Source organism: Pezoporus flaviventris, unplaced genomic scaffold (genome assembly GCF_033815535.1).
Source record: "Pezoporus flaviventris isolate CSIRO_AGI_PZ_B2104156 unplaced genomic scaffold, CSIRO_AGI_Pfla_v1 ptg000045l, whole genome shotgun sequence".
Taxonomy (NCBI): domain Eukaryota; kingdom Metazoa; phylum Chordata; class Aves; order Psittaciformes; family Psittacidae; genus Pezoporus; species Pezoporus flaviventris.
The window spans coordinates 60915-75870 of NW_026892593.1; the positions used below are offsets into that span (position 1 = coordinate 60915).

The following is a 14956-nucleotide window of genomic DNA, read 5'->3' on the forward strand; positions in this document are numbered from 1 at the left end:
ACTAAGCTAACGAACTCTCATGCAATGACTCAGGTAAAAGCCAAGCAAGATGCCTTAGGAAACAATATACCATAGTTTTCCTTAGAATCCTAAAAAATAGCATTAGAAAGTAAACAAGCCAGCTGCAACAATGTAGTATTAGGCAACCCTAAAGCCAATGCTGTCTCAATACCGACTAAACCCTTCCACATTTAGTTTAGTCCCAAACTTAGCACGGTTCTGGATTTCTATCTCCGTGCTAAGCCAAGTCTTGTTACAGGGTTTTATCTCTTGTAAAAGTAACACCTCTTTGTAATGCCACATATTTCAAAATACAGTAAGAATTTGCTAAAGGTCTATAAATTACTTTAATGGAAGTTCACAGTAAAACGTTTTAATAACAGGTTCTGACCCCTTCGTTGCATTGCCATCATCATGTCCATTACAAGCCAAACCCACTGATGCCTTCATGTGACTGCCTCATGACAGACAAACACCTGACTGATCCATCACAGACATGCTTCTACTACATCAGGATGGAAGAAGCCTCTGGAAAGCAGGCTCCCAGAACCAACAGGCCATTTCACTGTGTTCAATATCCAAATTTGAGGACCTCCTACACCAGGAAATACAGCACCAGGCAGCTAGATTAATAGTTGCAATGAGCCAAATCTAATCTGCAGGCTACATCTTACTTGTCCCAGTTGTTAAAATACATTTGACTTCATAAGAAACCCATTTTGAAAGAACTAAGCTGCAAAACAGCATCAGGTCTCAACTGAGAAAGTCCAGATAAGTTACAACAGTAAGATGGTTCAGAGAAGAGAATATGCTCAGCAAACCAACCCATTAGAAGTGAAAATCAAAGATTCATTATTATGTTACAGCAAGCACTTTTTTATCCGCTGAGCAATTGAGAAAGTGAACAACAAAGCACTGGACCAAGAAATGGAAACAGCATTCACTGAAAAAGGTCTCCTAACTTTCTGCATAATTTGAGCAGATTTTCACTAAGAAGCATGTCTTTCTATTGTCAGACTTAGAACTGCAGTTCAGAACAACAGAAGATGCCCCAGTGCTCTGCTCTCGTGTAGGCATCTTCAATGGATTGGGCTTGACTCGTCAAACCTTGTAGAGCACTTGTATTCTTATACATGAGAAATCAAATAATTTCAGACTGAATAGGTCCCATCTTTTCTCAAAGCTTACTGTAATTTTTCCCCGCCCTCATCTGAAGACAAGAGATTCAAAAGTATATGAAAGCTTTGATATACTGATTTCTACCATTGTCACTCTATCCAAATAAAAATACGTGTAGTCTTGCCCTCAAAATGATTTTGCTGAGTGCACAAACAGCACAAAATTGCCACAAATAAGCTCTGTAATTATTTTGTTGGCATACTGTGCATCTTGTTGTCAATTTAAGTTATAGGACTACACTTGTTTCAAGCCAAATCTTAAACTATTTTCTTACACTGTTCTATTCTCTGCAAGTTCTATAAAATATCTCATTTCTTTGCCAAAGGATTATTGACCTGGTTATCACACACAGATCCTAAGTGCAGCAGAATTCATAGACAGCATTCATGGATATAGTCTGTTCCACTTCCCTACTTAGCACAGCAAGGCTTGTGATGACTCAAGGCAAAGCCACTCATTTAGTAAAAAGGAAGCATTAGACGGCTTGAGCAAGATCTACTCTCATCTAAGGAACCATAATTTTGTGCCTAAAACAACAGACCCAAACAGCATCCGTATTTGGAAGCACTTGTGCACATGAGTAACATGCAACTTTTCCATTTCATTTACCATTATCAGTCCTGACTGTCTAGAACTGCATTCCCTAGTGAAAAAAAAGAGAAGTTAAAGAAAGCTTTTAGTTTTTAGCTACACTGAGGCTCTGAAGTAAAAATAACACGTCCTAAACTATTTGCTGCAACTTTTTTCCACTTGTAAAAAGTCTTTAAAATTAAGACAGGACCTGAGCAGCCTTAGTTGACTTCACATTTGTGTAAAGGAAATTCTTTTAAAATCCAAGTTAGCCAAAGCAACAAGTCACAAGAATACCACACCAGTAAGTGCTATGAAAGTTGTTTATTAAAAGGCCTGATTTTTTTTTCCCCCACGTCTTTATTTTAGATAGGTTCTTAATTCTTTTTTCATTTTGTGAGGGAAGAACTATTTCCTAATACAATTTGAAAAATAGTAAAACCTCCACCTTTGGTATTAAAACAAGGTTGAAAGCTGAAAAGATCCCAACCCAGGCAAAAACTGCGTGCAAGTCACCACTGTTATCACATCTGAAGACAAGGAGAGAAATTCTATAAAGTGAAAAATAGGCTCTGAAGTTTATACAGAATATGGTTGCATTAACAGTCCTTACTCTAAGTTTAAGCAAGATTTCACCATTCTGTATGTTCCTCTGCTTGGAGTATACATACACATTCATAGCAACAATTCCTTGGAAAATAGCAACTTTTAAGGTCAGAATCAGTAAAACTTCAACAAAGAGAAAAATATAAAAAGACTTAGTCCTGTTCATTATGAGGATATACACTAAACAAGCTTTAGCCCTTTCTGAAGAGCAGCTTTCAAGGAGACATTCACAAAGGCCTTCCCTCAGAACCACTGTATTTCAGCTTGAATGCATGTATATATGACACACTAGAGAAAAAAATTAACCTCTAACTATTTTCTTCAAGTTTGTAGCTAAAACCTGCAAAATGCATTATTTTTAGCCGGAATTAATAAAGACATACAAGAAACTGATAATGAAGGAGAACAATAATTTTAATTGCATTAAAGCTGCACTTTGATTAGATAATGCTACCATATTAAAAGCACAAAGCTTGCCATTTTCCAGCAAGCTTACAAAGAGATTGTCTATGCCAACTTTTAACCTTCTCATTACCAGTTGGGTTTTCTGAATACAAAAGTGATCTACTCCTTTCCCCAAAAGTTTCTTCCACCTTTATCTCCACATTTACCTACTCCATTTCAATACAAATGTGAAGGCAAAGACTCAAAGTGTTTCAAGTATGCTGAATGTTTTTCAACCCCCAGGTGTTCATAAAACTGGATCCAAATTTTGAACATTAGTCTTTATTAGCTTGCTCAGCTAATAAATTCTCAGCTAAAATTCTGAGCAATTATGTTTGTCAATACTATTATCCAAATAACAACACAGTACATTTATTCTGATCTCAAATACAGAACAATATTTTAGCAGAACTGCAGTTGAAAGACTATTAGAAAACATGGTTATTTTCTATTAGAAAAGGTTTCAAAGCCACAGAATTGGTTGGAAACTATATGAATACAACCACCTTTGCAACTTATCAACTATGAGCCAAATGAGATATCAAATGGAACATGTAATACAGAATATACATTTAGCTATACATGAGTGATCAAAGGTGTGCAGACAATGTCAATATCACCGCCATATATTTATTTTGATCAGCTTTTTAAAAAAATATTACAATAGCATATCATGATTTAATATTTCTTAAGCATTAACTCAAAGTTGTAGTCATCAACAGTGAAGCCACAAGGGGAAAAAATAAAATAATAAAAAATTTTAAAAAGCCCTTAAAAGGATTTGGAAATAAAACTTTAAAAAACTTCTGCAAAAAGTCACTCTTCCATTTCCTGTTGGAACGACATCACTCTTCTGCCAACTACAGGAGCTTCTATGCCCTGTTTTGGCCACTTCTCCCACAAGCTTTCATGATTTCTTATTTGTCATTCCTGGTGTCTGGAACACCCACCTTCCTTCTCTCGAAGTCCCATTCTATGATCCACTTCTGCAACATTGCCTACAGAAAGAGTAGGCAACTAAAACACTCATTCACTGTGTCAACAAGCATCAGCTTTCATTGCATACACTGCACTGCACAGCATTCATCTCACTTTACCTTTTTCACTACACCACAATTTCATCCACAGTGCATCAAAAATACTAAATCCCCACTTTCAGATAAGAAACACTTTGGAGAAATAGTATCTACTGGCTTTGAGAGCTAGCTGCATGTCTCAGTGCTCACAGAAAGGAAAGTATGTTCAACATCATAAATATTCTATTGTGTCTGTGTGCATCTGTGGTACATACACATCTGTAATGGAAATAAACAGGAAAGAGCAGCCGACTTATTTTTCTTTACACTTAAGCCCTTTGCTGGATTACCTGAAATTTCCCATCAAAATACCTTACGAAATTGAATTGGAAATCTGCATTTAAGCATATTTTTTTGTTTTGTTTTAAAAAGCCTTCTAGTCTGAAACTGTTTCGTCTCTTTGAAAATCTGGCTTAAAATTTAGGTAACTATGAGTATATAGGAAATGTTTATGTTTACATAGGTCAAGGTCTATCACAACTATATATTCTCATCTGCTATTAAACAACTATACTGCTGGAGAGTCATGGGGGCAGACTTGAAGCAATGACACCTTTTTGAAAGTCTGAAGGCATTTTTGAATTTTTCTATCATTAAAAAGAAAATTTAGTCTATATGCTGCTTACACATATTAAACACAAACCTGTCATGAGGTGGTATTACTGACATTCAGGTGATACGAACTTCAAGTCATGCTTTCAGTCTTCCATATATTTCTACATGCCACTCCATATAAAAGTAAACTATTTTACTGGCTAATTTATTTATTTTAATAATAAGCAGAGCTTCAGTAATACCACTGCAGTTCTAATGTACAACAGTGCATTACCAAGGGGAAAAAAAAACTTAAGAATGATCTGGTTTGTAACTTTACAAACCCATTGTCATTACAAATGGGAGAAATACCTGAATTGTTACACTTGAGCTGTCAAACAAGCTGCACAAGGCATTTTCAGAAATTAAAAATGGTTGAAGATGTAAAACACAAAACAACAAAAATACTGTAGACACAATGTGTAAACAAATAAACCCTGGCAGCTAAAGTTTACATGTATAAACTCACTAAAATTAAAGCACTTGCCACTCATGCAGAGCTTCAAGCCAAATAAAGCCCTTCCTCACATTTATGTCATGTACTTGAAAGTATCTTCCTATTGAAAGAGGAAATAATAAACGTATTCAACTTACATCTTTTTCTGACCGATGTGGGAACATCGATGATTGGCTGTAGTACATATTCTCATCATGGTAGTCACCATCAACCCCCTCTACAAACTTCTTCCTTGAAGCACCAAACATGCTGTTTGTCACCTAAATAAAAAAAAATGATTATATATCATATTTCATTTGGTCTGCTACATACTTAGAATATATTTTAAATTTAAGGATTGTTAAAAAGTCCTGTTTCTAAACATTTGAAAATTCCTCTTTAAAAATATTTTATGTACATTGCCAATGAAGTGGTTCTTTCAAGAGAGATATTCATGTGACAGAAACCTGTATTTCAAAAGGGCTGAGGTGGGAGAGGGTGCACACTTTATTTTCTTGGAGGGGTGTTATTTTATTAGTTGGGTTTTGAGTTCTATGACCTTTCACTTAGGTTTATTTAAAATTCCAAATGTCATGAGCAAATGTATCAATTTTTCCTCTCCTCAGGTAAACACTTCCAAACCAAAAGAAGAAAATTAAGGAATGTTCTTTGGAGCTCAGCTACCTTAAAAAGAAATAACCGAAATTAAAAAGGGAAGAAAAAAAATAAAAATCTGTGAAATCACTCCCATGTCTCATCACCACAACTTTGGAAAACAGCTTTCCGTTTGACCCTGAGCACTCAGAGTCATAATTAAGAGGAGGTTGAGTTTAACCACACTCAAAGACCTCATCACAGACTGGCAAAGTTACTGCAAACAGCCCATAAAAACCCAATAGATTTTACTGTCCCCTTACTTCCACAGGCATGCACACACAGAGCGTTTAAGTCAGGACCTGGAAACAAAAGAAAAAGCAACCATGCAGCTGGTCACAGAACCTTAATTCATTAGAACACTTAATCCCACAGCAAGGCCATACAAAACTGCTCAAGCATCTACCACATGCAGTGCATATTTATACACCTGACTCTTATTTATGTAAAAACACACCTCTGCTAAGTTTCTAAGCTACCTGGCTATGAAACACTACCACAGCACTGTGTGGGCTAACCAAGTCCTGTTTTAACCCAAGAGGTTTAATGTTCAAACCAGCAACATGGCACATACTACTCAGCACTGAGCAACTTACCCAGCTTCCTGTACCATATGGGGAAGCTGGAGAGAGAGCACCCAACAGGATGGTATCAAACCCTGAGCTACCACCCTACATAACATACCTTTAAAGGGATCTTTAGCATCTTGAAAGGTAAGGAAGCTAAATTACAGTTAGCTTACGAAATGCTCTGAGCCCTAAGATTTACTATCTTCACTACTGACAGCATTAGCCGAGTTTAAGGGGAAAAAACAAAAAAAGTACATTTTTTTTTAATTGATTAAATTTAAAGAGTCATTTTACAATACCTCATGCTTGAAACTGAAATTTCAAAACATTTATTCTGGTTGTCTGCAAAGAGAGTTACTTTCAGCTTGAAATCCTCTTATCTCTACTGACACAAAATTACTCCGATATTCCTCACAGTGTGGTTTATTCAAATTTCACTTTTACTGGCAAAGATTTCTAAGCAGCATTTAATAATATGCATGGTCCTATACTAGTAACAACCCCGATTTCAAAGTCATAGGACTATCAAATATAAGAGAAGTCAACATTTGGGATGCATTTAATACAGCTACATTCATAGAATTGCCCTAAACCATTCAGCTAAACGAAAGCCTAGTCCTACAAGAGTTTCAGATACTCAGACTACTGATGCCTCAAAACAAAGTTCTAATCTGTTACACATGTATAAAGGCATGTAAAGGTACTGCACACCTTCTCCACATGAACCTTGTATTTTATGGTATTTACAAAAATGTGGAAATGTAAGGTCCCAAAGTACTCCAATGCATTCAGCTGACTTTCACACTTGTAGTGAAGCTTTCATTACACTATAAACCTATCCCACTGTGCTAATCCCCTTACAATGCAATTATCACCTGCCAGATGGGATGGAGCATCTAACAGGCTAAGGGGATTATATCTTGTCCTTTGCTCTGCCTGAGTAAAGTGCAGAGAGGTGAGCAGTTGCCTTTAACTGCTGTAAAAAGGATAGTGAAATGCTTTGGTAGAGCTATCTCAAGCAATGAGGAGAAACTGAGTGTCCCAACCCCCTACTGATTTTGAGAAGGTAAAAGGCAGCTTCTCACAAGTCCTGAAGAACTTTTTAGTGCTCCCTTAACAATACCTGGGATAAGAGATTTTTATTTGCCCTATAACCTTCTCTTCTGATACATCATCAGGATAACAAAATTTAACTGTGATAGAAAGCAAGTCACGGAAACATACACCAAACGGTGTATACCTGAGTTATGGTACAGGAACTATGTAACAGGAAAAACAACTATGTCTTTGACCCTATAACTTTAGATCTTATTTTCACAAAGGTTTGCACATGGATAGCTACATATATACCATAAAGATTTCCAAGTCAGTGGGGTATGGTCAGAGCTTTCTGTCTCAAAGTGTATGTTTAAAGCTGCTGAAAGAAAGCCAGTCTGTCTAAATATGAAGTCTACATACAGAAAAGGTGGACGATATTTTAAATGCTCTTCACTCTCCATTGTCTAAAAGATTATTTTCTATATTGATAATTTTATAAAGACAGCAGCCCAAAACCTAATCAAGATTATGCCCTGAAGAGTGATGAAGTGCACTGATATTAATAGGGAGTCTGACGAGAACATGGTTATTAAAGAATGAAGAAAACTTTTAATAATTAGATAGATGCAATATTGATATTTTTATTGGCAACCCATATTTCTACGTGATACCTAACAGGACTGCATTGATGAATTTCAGAGAACAGAGCAGTGCACTGCAAGCTGCAGGGGAAAAGAGGAAAGTTGGAGGAGCTCTGCCTGCCACTCAGCTGCATTGCTGTGCCCAAAACTGCTCTGAAGACCTTTGAAAACTTCTTTTGCAGAAACTGACAGCTCTTCACAGCAGCATTTTTTGCAAACTATTCCGTGTCATTCAATGTTGTCAAGCAAAGCAGTCACATGCAGCACTCAAGCTGTCCACACTCCCAACTGAGGGAACTGGTACAGGCACTGGAGGGCATTCTGGCAGCTGTCTGCACCCCAACAGGATTTCACTTCACTAGAAAGAACTGTCACTTGCTCCCAGGGTGAACCACAGCACAGATCACAACAGAGAAACATAGTGCTGCAACCCACTGCTATCCAGTCCCGTTACAAAACTAACAGCACAATAAAATGAGGCAGCAGCTGAAGACCAGTGACTGGAAGGGCAGGAACTGGGGTGAGAGACTGGAGCTTTAGCTGCTATAGCCAGTCTATTTGCTTCCTGCTTGTTCTTAGGCTAGCACCAGCAGCCAATTTACCTACTACTCAGTAGTCGCCAGTGACAGTAAACAGCTGGTAAATTTCTGCATCAGAGCACCTATCCCCATGCAGACCTTTATAATATTACAGTAGGTTTACACAATGACAGCGTCAGATAGTTGCCAACTTAGCAGCAGGCATCATCCCATCCATATTAACTTATTCCAGTCAGTATTCCCCAACATTTTCATTAGTCAGTCAGGCTACAAGCATATGCACAGATAGTTAAAAGCACTGCTGCAGTACTATCTGAAAGAAGGTGTGAGAATAACTGGGGCTATGCCAAACTGAGGCAGATCTGCAGATGGAACTTCACTGTTTATTTCTTAGGACATGAAGCTACCAGGAAACCTCATACGGAAAAGACTGCAGCTCCTTTTTCACAGACTGATAGATCAGCATCCAATCAGCTACAAAAGTAAACACAGCAAAGTTCATGCAGCCCTTAAAAATACTTTTTAAACCCTTCTGAAAGTAACAGTGACCTGAGGTTTTGTACTTTCACAAGATCTAGACCAATGAGGTGAAATGTAGGAATTTGCTCTTGTATTTAAGTCCCTCATTCATACATACTTATGCGTATATATATACACACACGCATTTATGCCAACACAATCTCACAGAAGTGGTACTCCAGCTGCACAGCAATTTCATTAAGTAAAGAATTCCTGTCTACTCACCCTAATTTAATACAGATCCCTGTCCTCCTAATGCTGTAACTACCTTTCCTGTTCTACTGTGGGAACTCAGCCCTCTGTTGAAAAAGGCACATTGGCAGCGCAATCATTCATTAAAAACGTAAAAATGGTGCACTTCCTTAGCATAATATTGCAAAAGTACTTTCAACTCCCACTGGTAGACCCCTTACAAGTATTATTAGAAAATAATCATGCTAACAGAGCAATGAAAGGAAAGGAGCTGCATGTTAGGATGGAGTTCAGAGAACTAACCAGCCACGCTGTCACAAACCATGCTCAAGTCAGACCAGTTGAACACAAGCATTTCTTTCAAAGCACATCATGTTTAAAAATTAGATCTGTCTGCAATTCCAAGTTAATGTTAACCACGCAAAATGCCATCACAAACCTAACAAAACCTTTAAATACTTCTATGGAACATTTTCTAACAACCACCACTATGGGACAACTAAAGGCACCATACAAACATTAAGAACTAGAAGCATCTAATAAGCAGTTTGCTGTGGTCACTGACCTTTATTCTTCAGCTGAGCATATAACACATAAGACCCAACAATATTGACTTAAAAAAATTAAAATCATTCTTATTGCAAGAAATACTGCAGTACTTCAGCACACAAAAAAATTGTTTGTTAGCAATAACTGAAAATACAGTATTGTCACCAAATTTGTAAGGAAAAATGATTAAAATTACTGTTATCTTAGGCTGTAAAAAGACCTTTACAGTCAGTTATAAAATGATACTATGACTGTATATTAAATTAGCTTAACAGCCTGAAGCAAATGATAGTATTAAAATATGAAAAATGTTTCTGTTTGAGATAGAACTATAGGTAGTGCTCAAGGAGAGCTTACTCATGACATTAATACAGCCAACTCTAAGAGGATACTGTAAAATCTCCCTGGAGAATGACTATTTTAAATTTTGCATAGGGCAGAAAATCAATCATTGCATTACAACTGATAAAACTCATCATCTTTATGAGAGCTGAAAACAAAACACAGTAATACCAGTTAAAAAAAAAAACAACAAAAAACAAAAAACAAAAAACCAAACCACTTCAGGAATTTCAGCAGTATCTTCCCTTTCCTGCACCTCAAATGACTATGGCTATTTGTCCACATACACACTAGAATTACATGAGAGCAATTAGAAGTTGTAATCTCAATCTGACATTACAGAGCATCAATATACTAAGGGTTCTGCTGTTATGTCTTACTAAGCAAAGTTAACAATTTACTCTGTTTTTCTCATCTGTTACAAATCGGTGTTTTCACATAAGGTAACATACCCAAAATATCCACAAAATTGACCCTAAATGAGCCTTTCAGTGGCAAGTGTCTCAAAAAGTAAGTGTCTGTCAAAAGTCACACACTAGTAACCACCAAATCAGCCTGCAATTTAAGTCAAAATATAGAATTTGGAGTTCCATCAGTTGGTAAAAGCGTAAATCAATTTATATTAAAAACTGCTACTGTTTATGATACTATTTTCAGCGTCAAAGATAATTCCTATTTGACCCAAACTGCAAATGATATACAATAGAATATATACTTTCAAAGCGCTAGATGCAAAAGATCTCCTTAATCCCAAAATCCCTATTAAAAAGCACTATGAAAAGTACACTGGTACAAATAGATACATTTAATTTTCAGGATGAAAGCCAAACCAAAGCTAGAAGTTGAGATCCTTTGGTCCCTTGTTTCCTTTCAGTGACAGTTGCTCCACTTCTTTAAGGTGACTGATAACCTCTAACAGTATACTGTATGCTTATGCTATGGTAGCCCTTCAAATAAAAATTTTGCAATATCAACATTACATAATAATGGAAAATGGAACATTTCACGGTATTTCTTTTTTGTTAAAAAGCCTTTTTCTATGATGAGATTAATACCAGCACAGATTTGTATTCATTTTAAGAATACAATAGTGTATTAGTTGTTTTGCCCACCTTTAACAACTGTCTTTGTATTCTTTTAAGTTAATAAAGTCTTTAAGTTTAAATCTCAGAAATATGGAAGACTGAAATCAAGACCACCATAATACATGAGACAAATCTGCCAAGGAACTTGAAGGTTGTCTAGACTTTAGAATAATCTCATAGTACTTGTGTCATATGGTTCATAAATTGATTATTTTCTAAATAATCTTATTTTACAGAGCACTGTAGAAAATAGCAGCCATAAAGAAACTACCTGATTTACAGACACAGGTCACGTCTCAAAGTAGTCCAAGATATAACCAGTCTCCTTAGAACACTGCACAGTTTTTTCTCTCAGAAAGAAAGTATGACACATAGCAGGAAGTTCAGACAAAAATTCTGAGCATGAAGGAAGTAAAGAACATGCAGTTATGATTTTAGACTATCCTCTGCTCATATTCCCAGGAACAGCCATCAACAAGGTATCATTTTTCAAGTGTTGTATAAAGTATGATAATATTTTCAAAAGCTACACTAAACTGAATCTCTGCCACATGCAAACTATGTCAGGAAAGTCAGGCCCTAACATCAACTAAGCCACAGATACTGCCTTGACCAAGATCTACGTGCCAACTGTTCTAAACCCTTAACCATCCTTAACTACTATGAAATGAACATTTTAAAACACTCCTGAAATAGCACAGCAGGAAAAGGAAAAACAATCCTATGTTAAAATAAATAAATATTGAAATTACTAAAGCTAAATTTGAAAACTGAGATTACAAGAAGCTTCATTTGGCTTCATAACATGGTTGACACCATGCCCATGCCAGGACAAATTCCTGCACGTTCTCTTCCTGCTAACCACAGGCACAAGATTTCAAAGATGTGAGAAACCCACAGTGGTTGGGGATATGACACTTTACACTAAGCTGCGTGGATGGCTTTTAAGGGTCTGATAAATGAGATGTACTCAACCAAGGAAGCAATCTTTGGACATACCATTCACCAAAACACACGGGAAGGACACTTCAAAGATGAGAAAGGCAGCAAGGGATCTGCAAAAGTGACCAGAAGAGCAGACAAACTAGCACTCCACCTAGAGCAGCCATGGGGAGAAACCGAGAAGGTGCCAGATGCATTCCACCTTACTTAGTGATCTGACCTGAGGAGAATCAGGAGTGTGTCCTTTGTAGATGTAGCAATTAAGTCACAAGTCCTGACTAACTGCACACACATGCTTACCCACAAACATCTGAAAAGCCTGAAGCTCGATTATCTGTCAGAGACATGGTTTAAGAATTTTGTTGATGAGGAACAACTACCACTTGTCTGATATTATTATTTACTTAATAAGAAGATAGGGAAAAAACAAAACAAAACAAAAACCAGTATACCACCTTCAACAGCCTATCCAAAATGTGATCATATTTACCAACTTTCTTATTCATGGTTCCAGGTTTTTGTAGTATTTACAGTACATTCAAGACTAAGAGTAGTTCTAGATTTAATTTCACACAGCATTTCTAACTTACTACTCTAAAATGCTATACACCTTGCTATGCAATGCCTTTCAACTCTAAGGTTTCACTAAGATGACTGCATTTTAGAAAGTGACAATCATGCCAGTAACATTAGGGGGCAATATGTTGACTCATACTCTTAAATTCAACATTTTAAGTATGCATGTAGTGAACAACAGGAAGAATCTTGAAAATTAATGATGTACTGTTGTACTCCTGTTACCTACTTCAGACACCCCTCAGCCACAACTTTTTCTTCTTTTAAAGAAAACAGATCAATTTGTAAACAAAAAGTAACTTTTAAAGTATGTTTCAGCTGATGATCCATCAAGACAATTACCAGCTAAGTATACACTATCTGTATATTTATTTATTGATTATCTTTTGGGAACACCATTAAAGTAGAAATCAGTTATGCTCAGAAGCCAAAGTTAACCAAAATGAAGCTCAGAAACCAAACAACCTTGGGAAGTACCTGTGCCATCATGGAAAAACAAATAAAACCCAACAACCAACCAAAACAACATACTAAATAACAGGCAAACTTGGATTTCTAGTCACTATTTCAGTAAATGTGCCTGTGAAAACTAGTATTTAATATGAAAATACAGTTAACAAAGTTAATACAGAAATGGGTCAGTCTTAGGAAAGAAAAATTCAGCTGTCATGTTTGTAAACAAATGAGAAGAAAAACAAACCAACCAACCCCAAACTCAAAACTCCATTCTGGAAAGATAATGAAATTTGCTTCACATATTCTCATAACAAACCTTTTCCTATAGGGGCACTTCTCCCGGATCCTCAAAAGTTTACTCTGTGAGTTTCTCTCAACCAGTATTTTGCAGCTCAACCATAAGACAAACAGCCATTAGAAGGTATTGGAATGACAACTTCGTACCTTCTTTTGATTGATAAACTTTGACTCATCCCATCAGGTAATTCAGAAACACACTTGCAGTTTTAACTGAAAATTAATTTTGCAATTGAATAACATTGAAGTTTGCCATCTGGACTGCATTAGTGCTTTTGGGTATTTTGCTGTAGACAAAACGAGTTTAGCTGTATTTCAGAAATTACTCTTTCATAACAAGCTAGAGTAAGATATCTTCTAATTCAGCAATTTAATGCATTTGAATTTTATCTCCATCTTCATGCCCGAGCTTGCCTTTTTGTTGCTTTGTCGCGTGGCTTTTCTTTATAAAATAAATAACAAGGCACTTTACTCAGTTTGAAATTCTAGATCTACTCGGATGCACTCTAGGGAGTTCCTTAATAGAGAATATACAATGGTAAAGCCCAGCTTCAAAAGATTAAGATATCAGCTACTGAACTGAGTTCTTCAGAAATAACAAAACCCTATCATTGCCTCCAGTCCCCAGAGAAAGAAGTAGGAGTCTGGCATTTTCTTAAACACTGAAATACCCAAATTGTTAAAAACACAGTTTCTGCATTCAGCAGAATTCTGCTCCAGCAAGTTGTGCATATAGCCAAACTCACACAATGTATGTGCAGTCTGAAAGCTGGATCAGGTAAGTGAAGAAATGAACCCATAAAATAAAATCATACTAAGCACACGCAAATTGTTCTCTCAAAAACATGATGTGACAAATTCTATGCATTTCTCATGGAGGCAAAAAAGGCAATACTGACAAAAAAAAATCTGTATTAAATAAGTCATATAACTTATTATAATTTAATTGACTTCAACTGAAAACTCAAGGAGGGGTGCCAAGACAATGAGGCAAAGCAGACACAAGGAACAAGAAGTTTCAGCCTGAAAGAAAAATGTTCCAATTTACATAAGCAACAGGAAACAGGGGATTTCAAGAGGGAAAGGCCAGCCTGCTGTCAGAATACTGGTACTGTCAACACTCTTTACTGTACTCCCCCACTACTAGAATGCAATAAAACAGGACAGTTTTACTAGATGTGTTCCATTATACATGTACAGACATGCAGCAGAGGAAAGATCCTCAAGAGACATAAATGCACTTTTATGAAGAGAACTGAGCAGGTTAAGTGATAATCATACAGGCAGGAAACCAGATTTGGAATTCTAGCATCTTCATTCATAGAAACACCAGATACGACAGATATGTTAAAAAAAATGCAAAGAAATTAAGTATGATTTTTTATGAAAGGCTTAGAAAAGTTTAAGGGAGGAAAAACAACCAACAATATCTTTTTAACAGCCTTCCATTCTTCACTGGTATTCAATAGTTATCACATATTCATACAACACATTTTTAATGGCAATTAGAACAGGAAGTTAAACTAAGTAAGATTAAGTAGGTCAGACTTCAACCTCCCAATCAAGAGGCCTGCTATGCTAAAATACTTCTTTACCAAGTGTTACATCTTCACCACGACATACTTTGCCACCTTCAATGTTGATACCACTCC

The 14956-nt window shown here is 36.5% G+C and overlaps 1 protein-coding gene across 7 annotated transcripts in view; it reads right to left on the bottom strand.

The window, feature by feature from the left end:
- Positions 1–14956, bottom strand: part of LOC133276396 (CCR4-NOT transcription complex subunit 2) — a 91736-nt gene that overhangs the window by 33115 nt on the left and 43665 nt on the right. For 4 of the 7 annotated variants that reach the window (XM_061467102.1, XM_061467106.1, XM_061467105.1 and 1 more), the window contains 2 exons: positions 5064–5186; positions 3750–3797 (listed from right to left, as the gene is read on the bottom strand). In XM_061467102.1, coding sequence (XP_061323086.1) covers positions 3750–3797; positions 5064–5174 — 159 coding nt within the window. In that variant the 5' untranslated portion in view covers positions 5175–5186. Of the gene's footprint in view, positions 1–1788; positions 1823–3749; positions 3798–5063; positions 5187–14956 lie in introns of those variants that run through there. The other 3 variants (XM_061467104.1, XM_061467107.1, XM_061467108.1) reach the window with 2 other exon arrangements.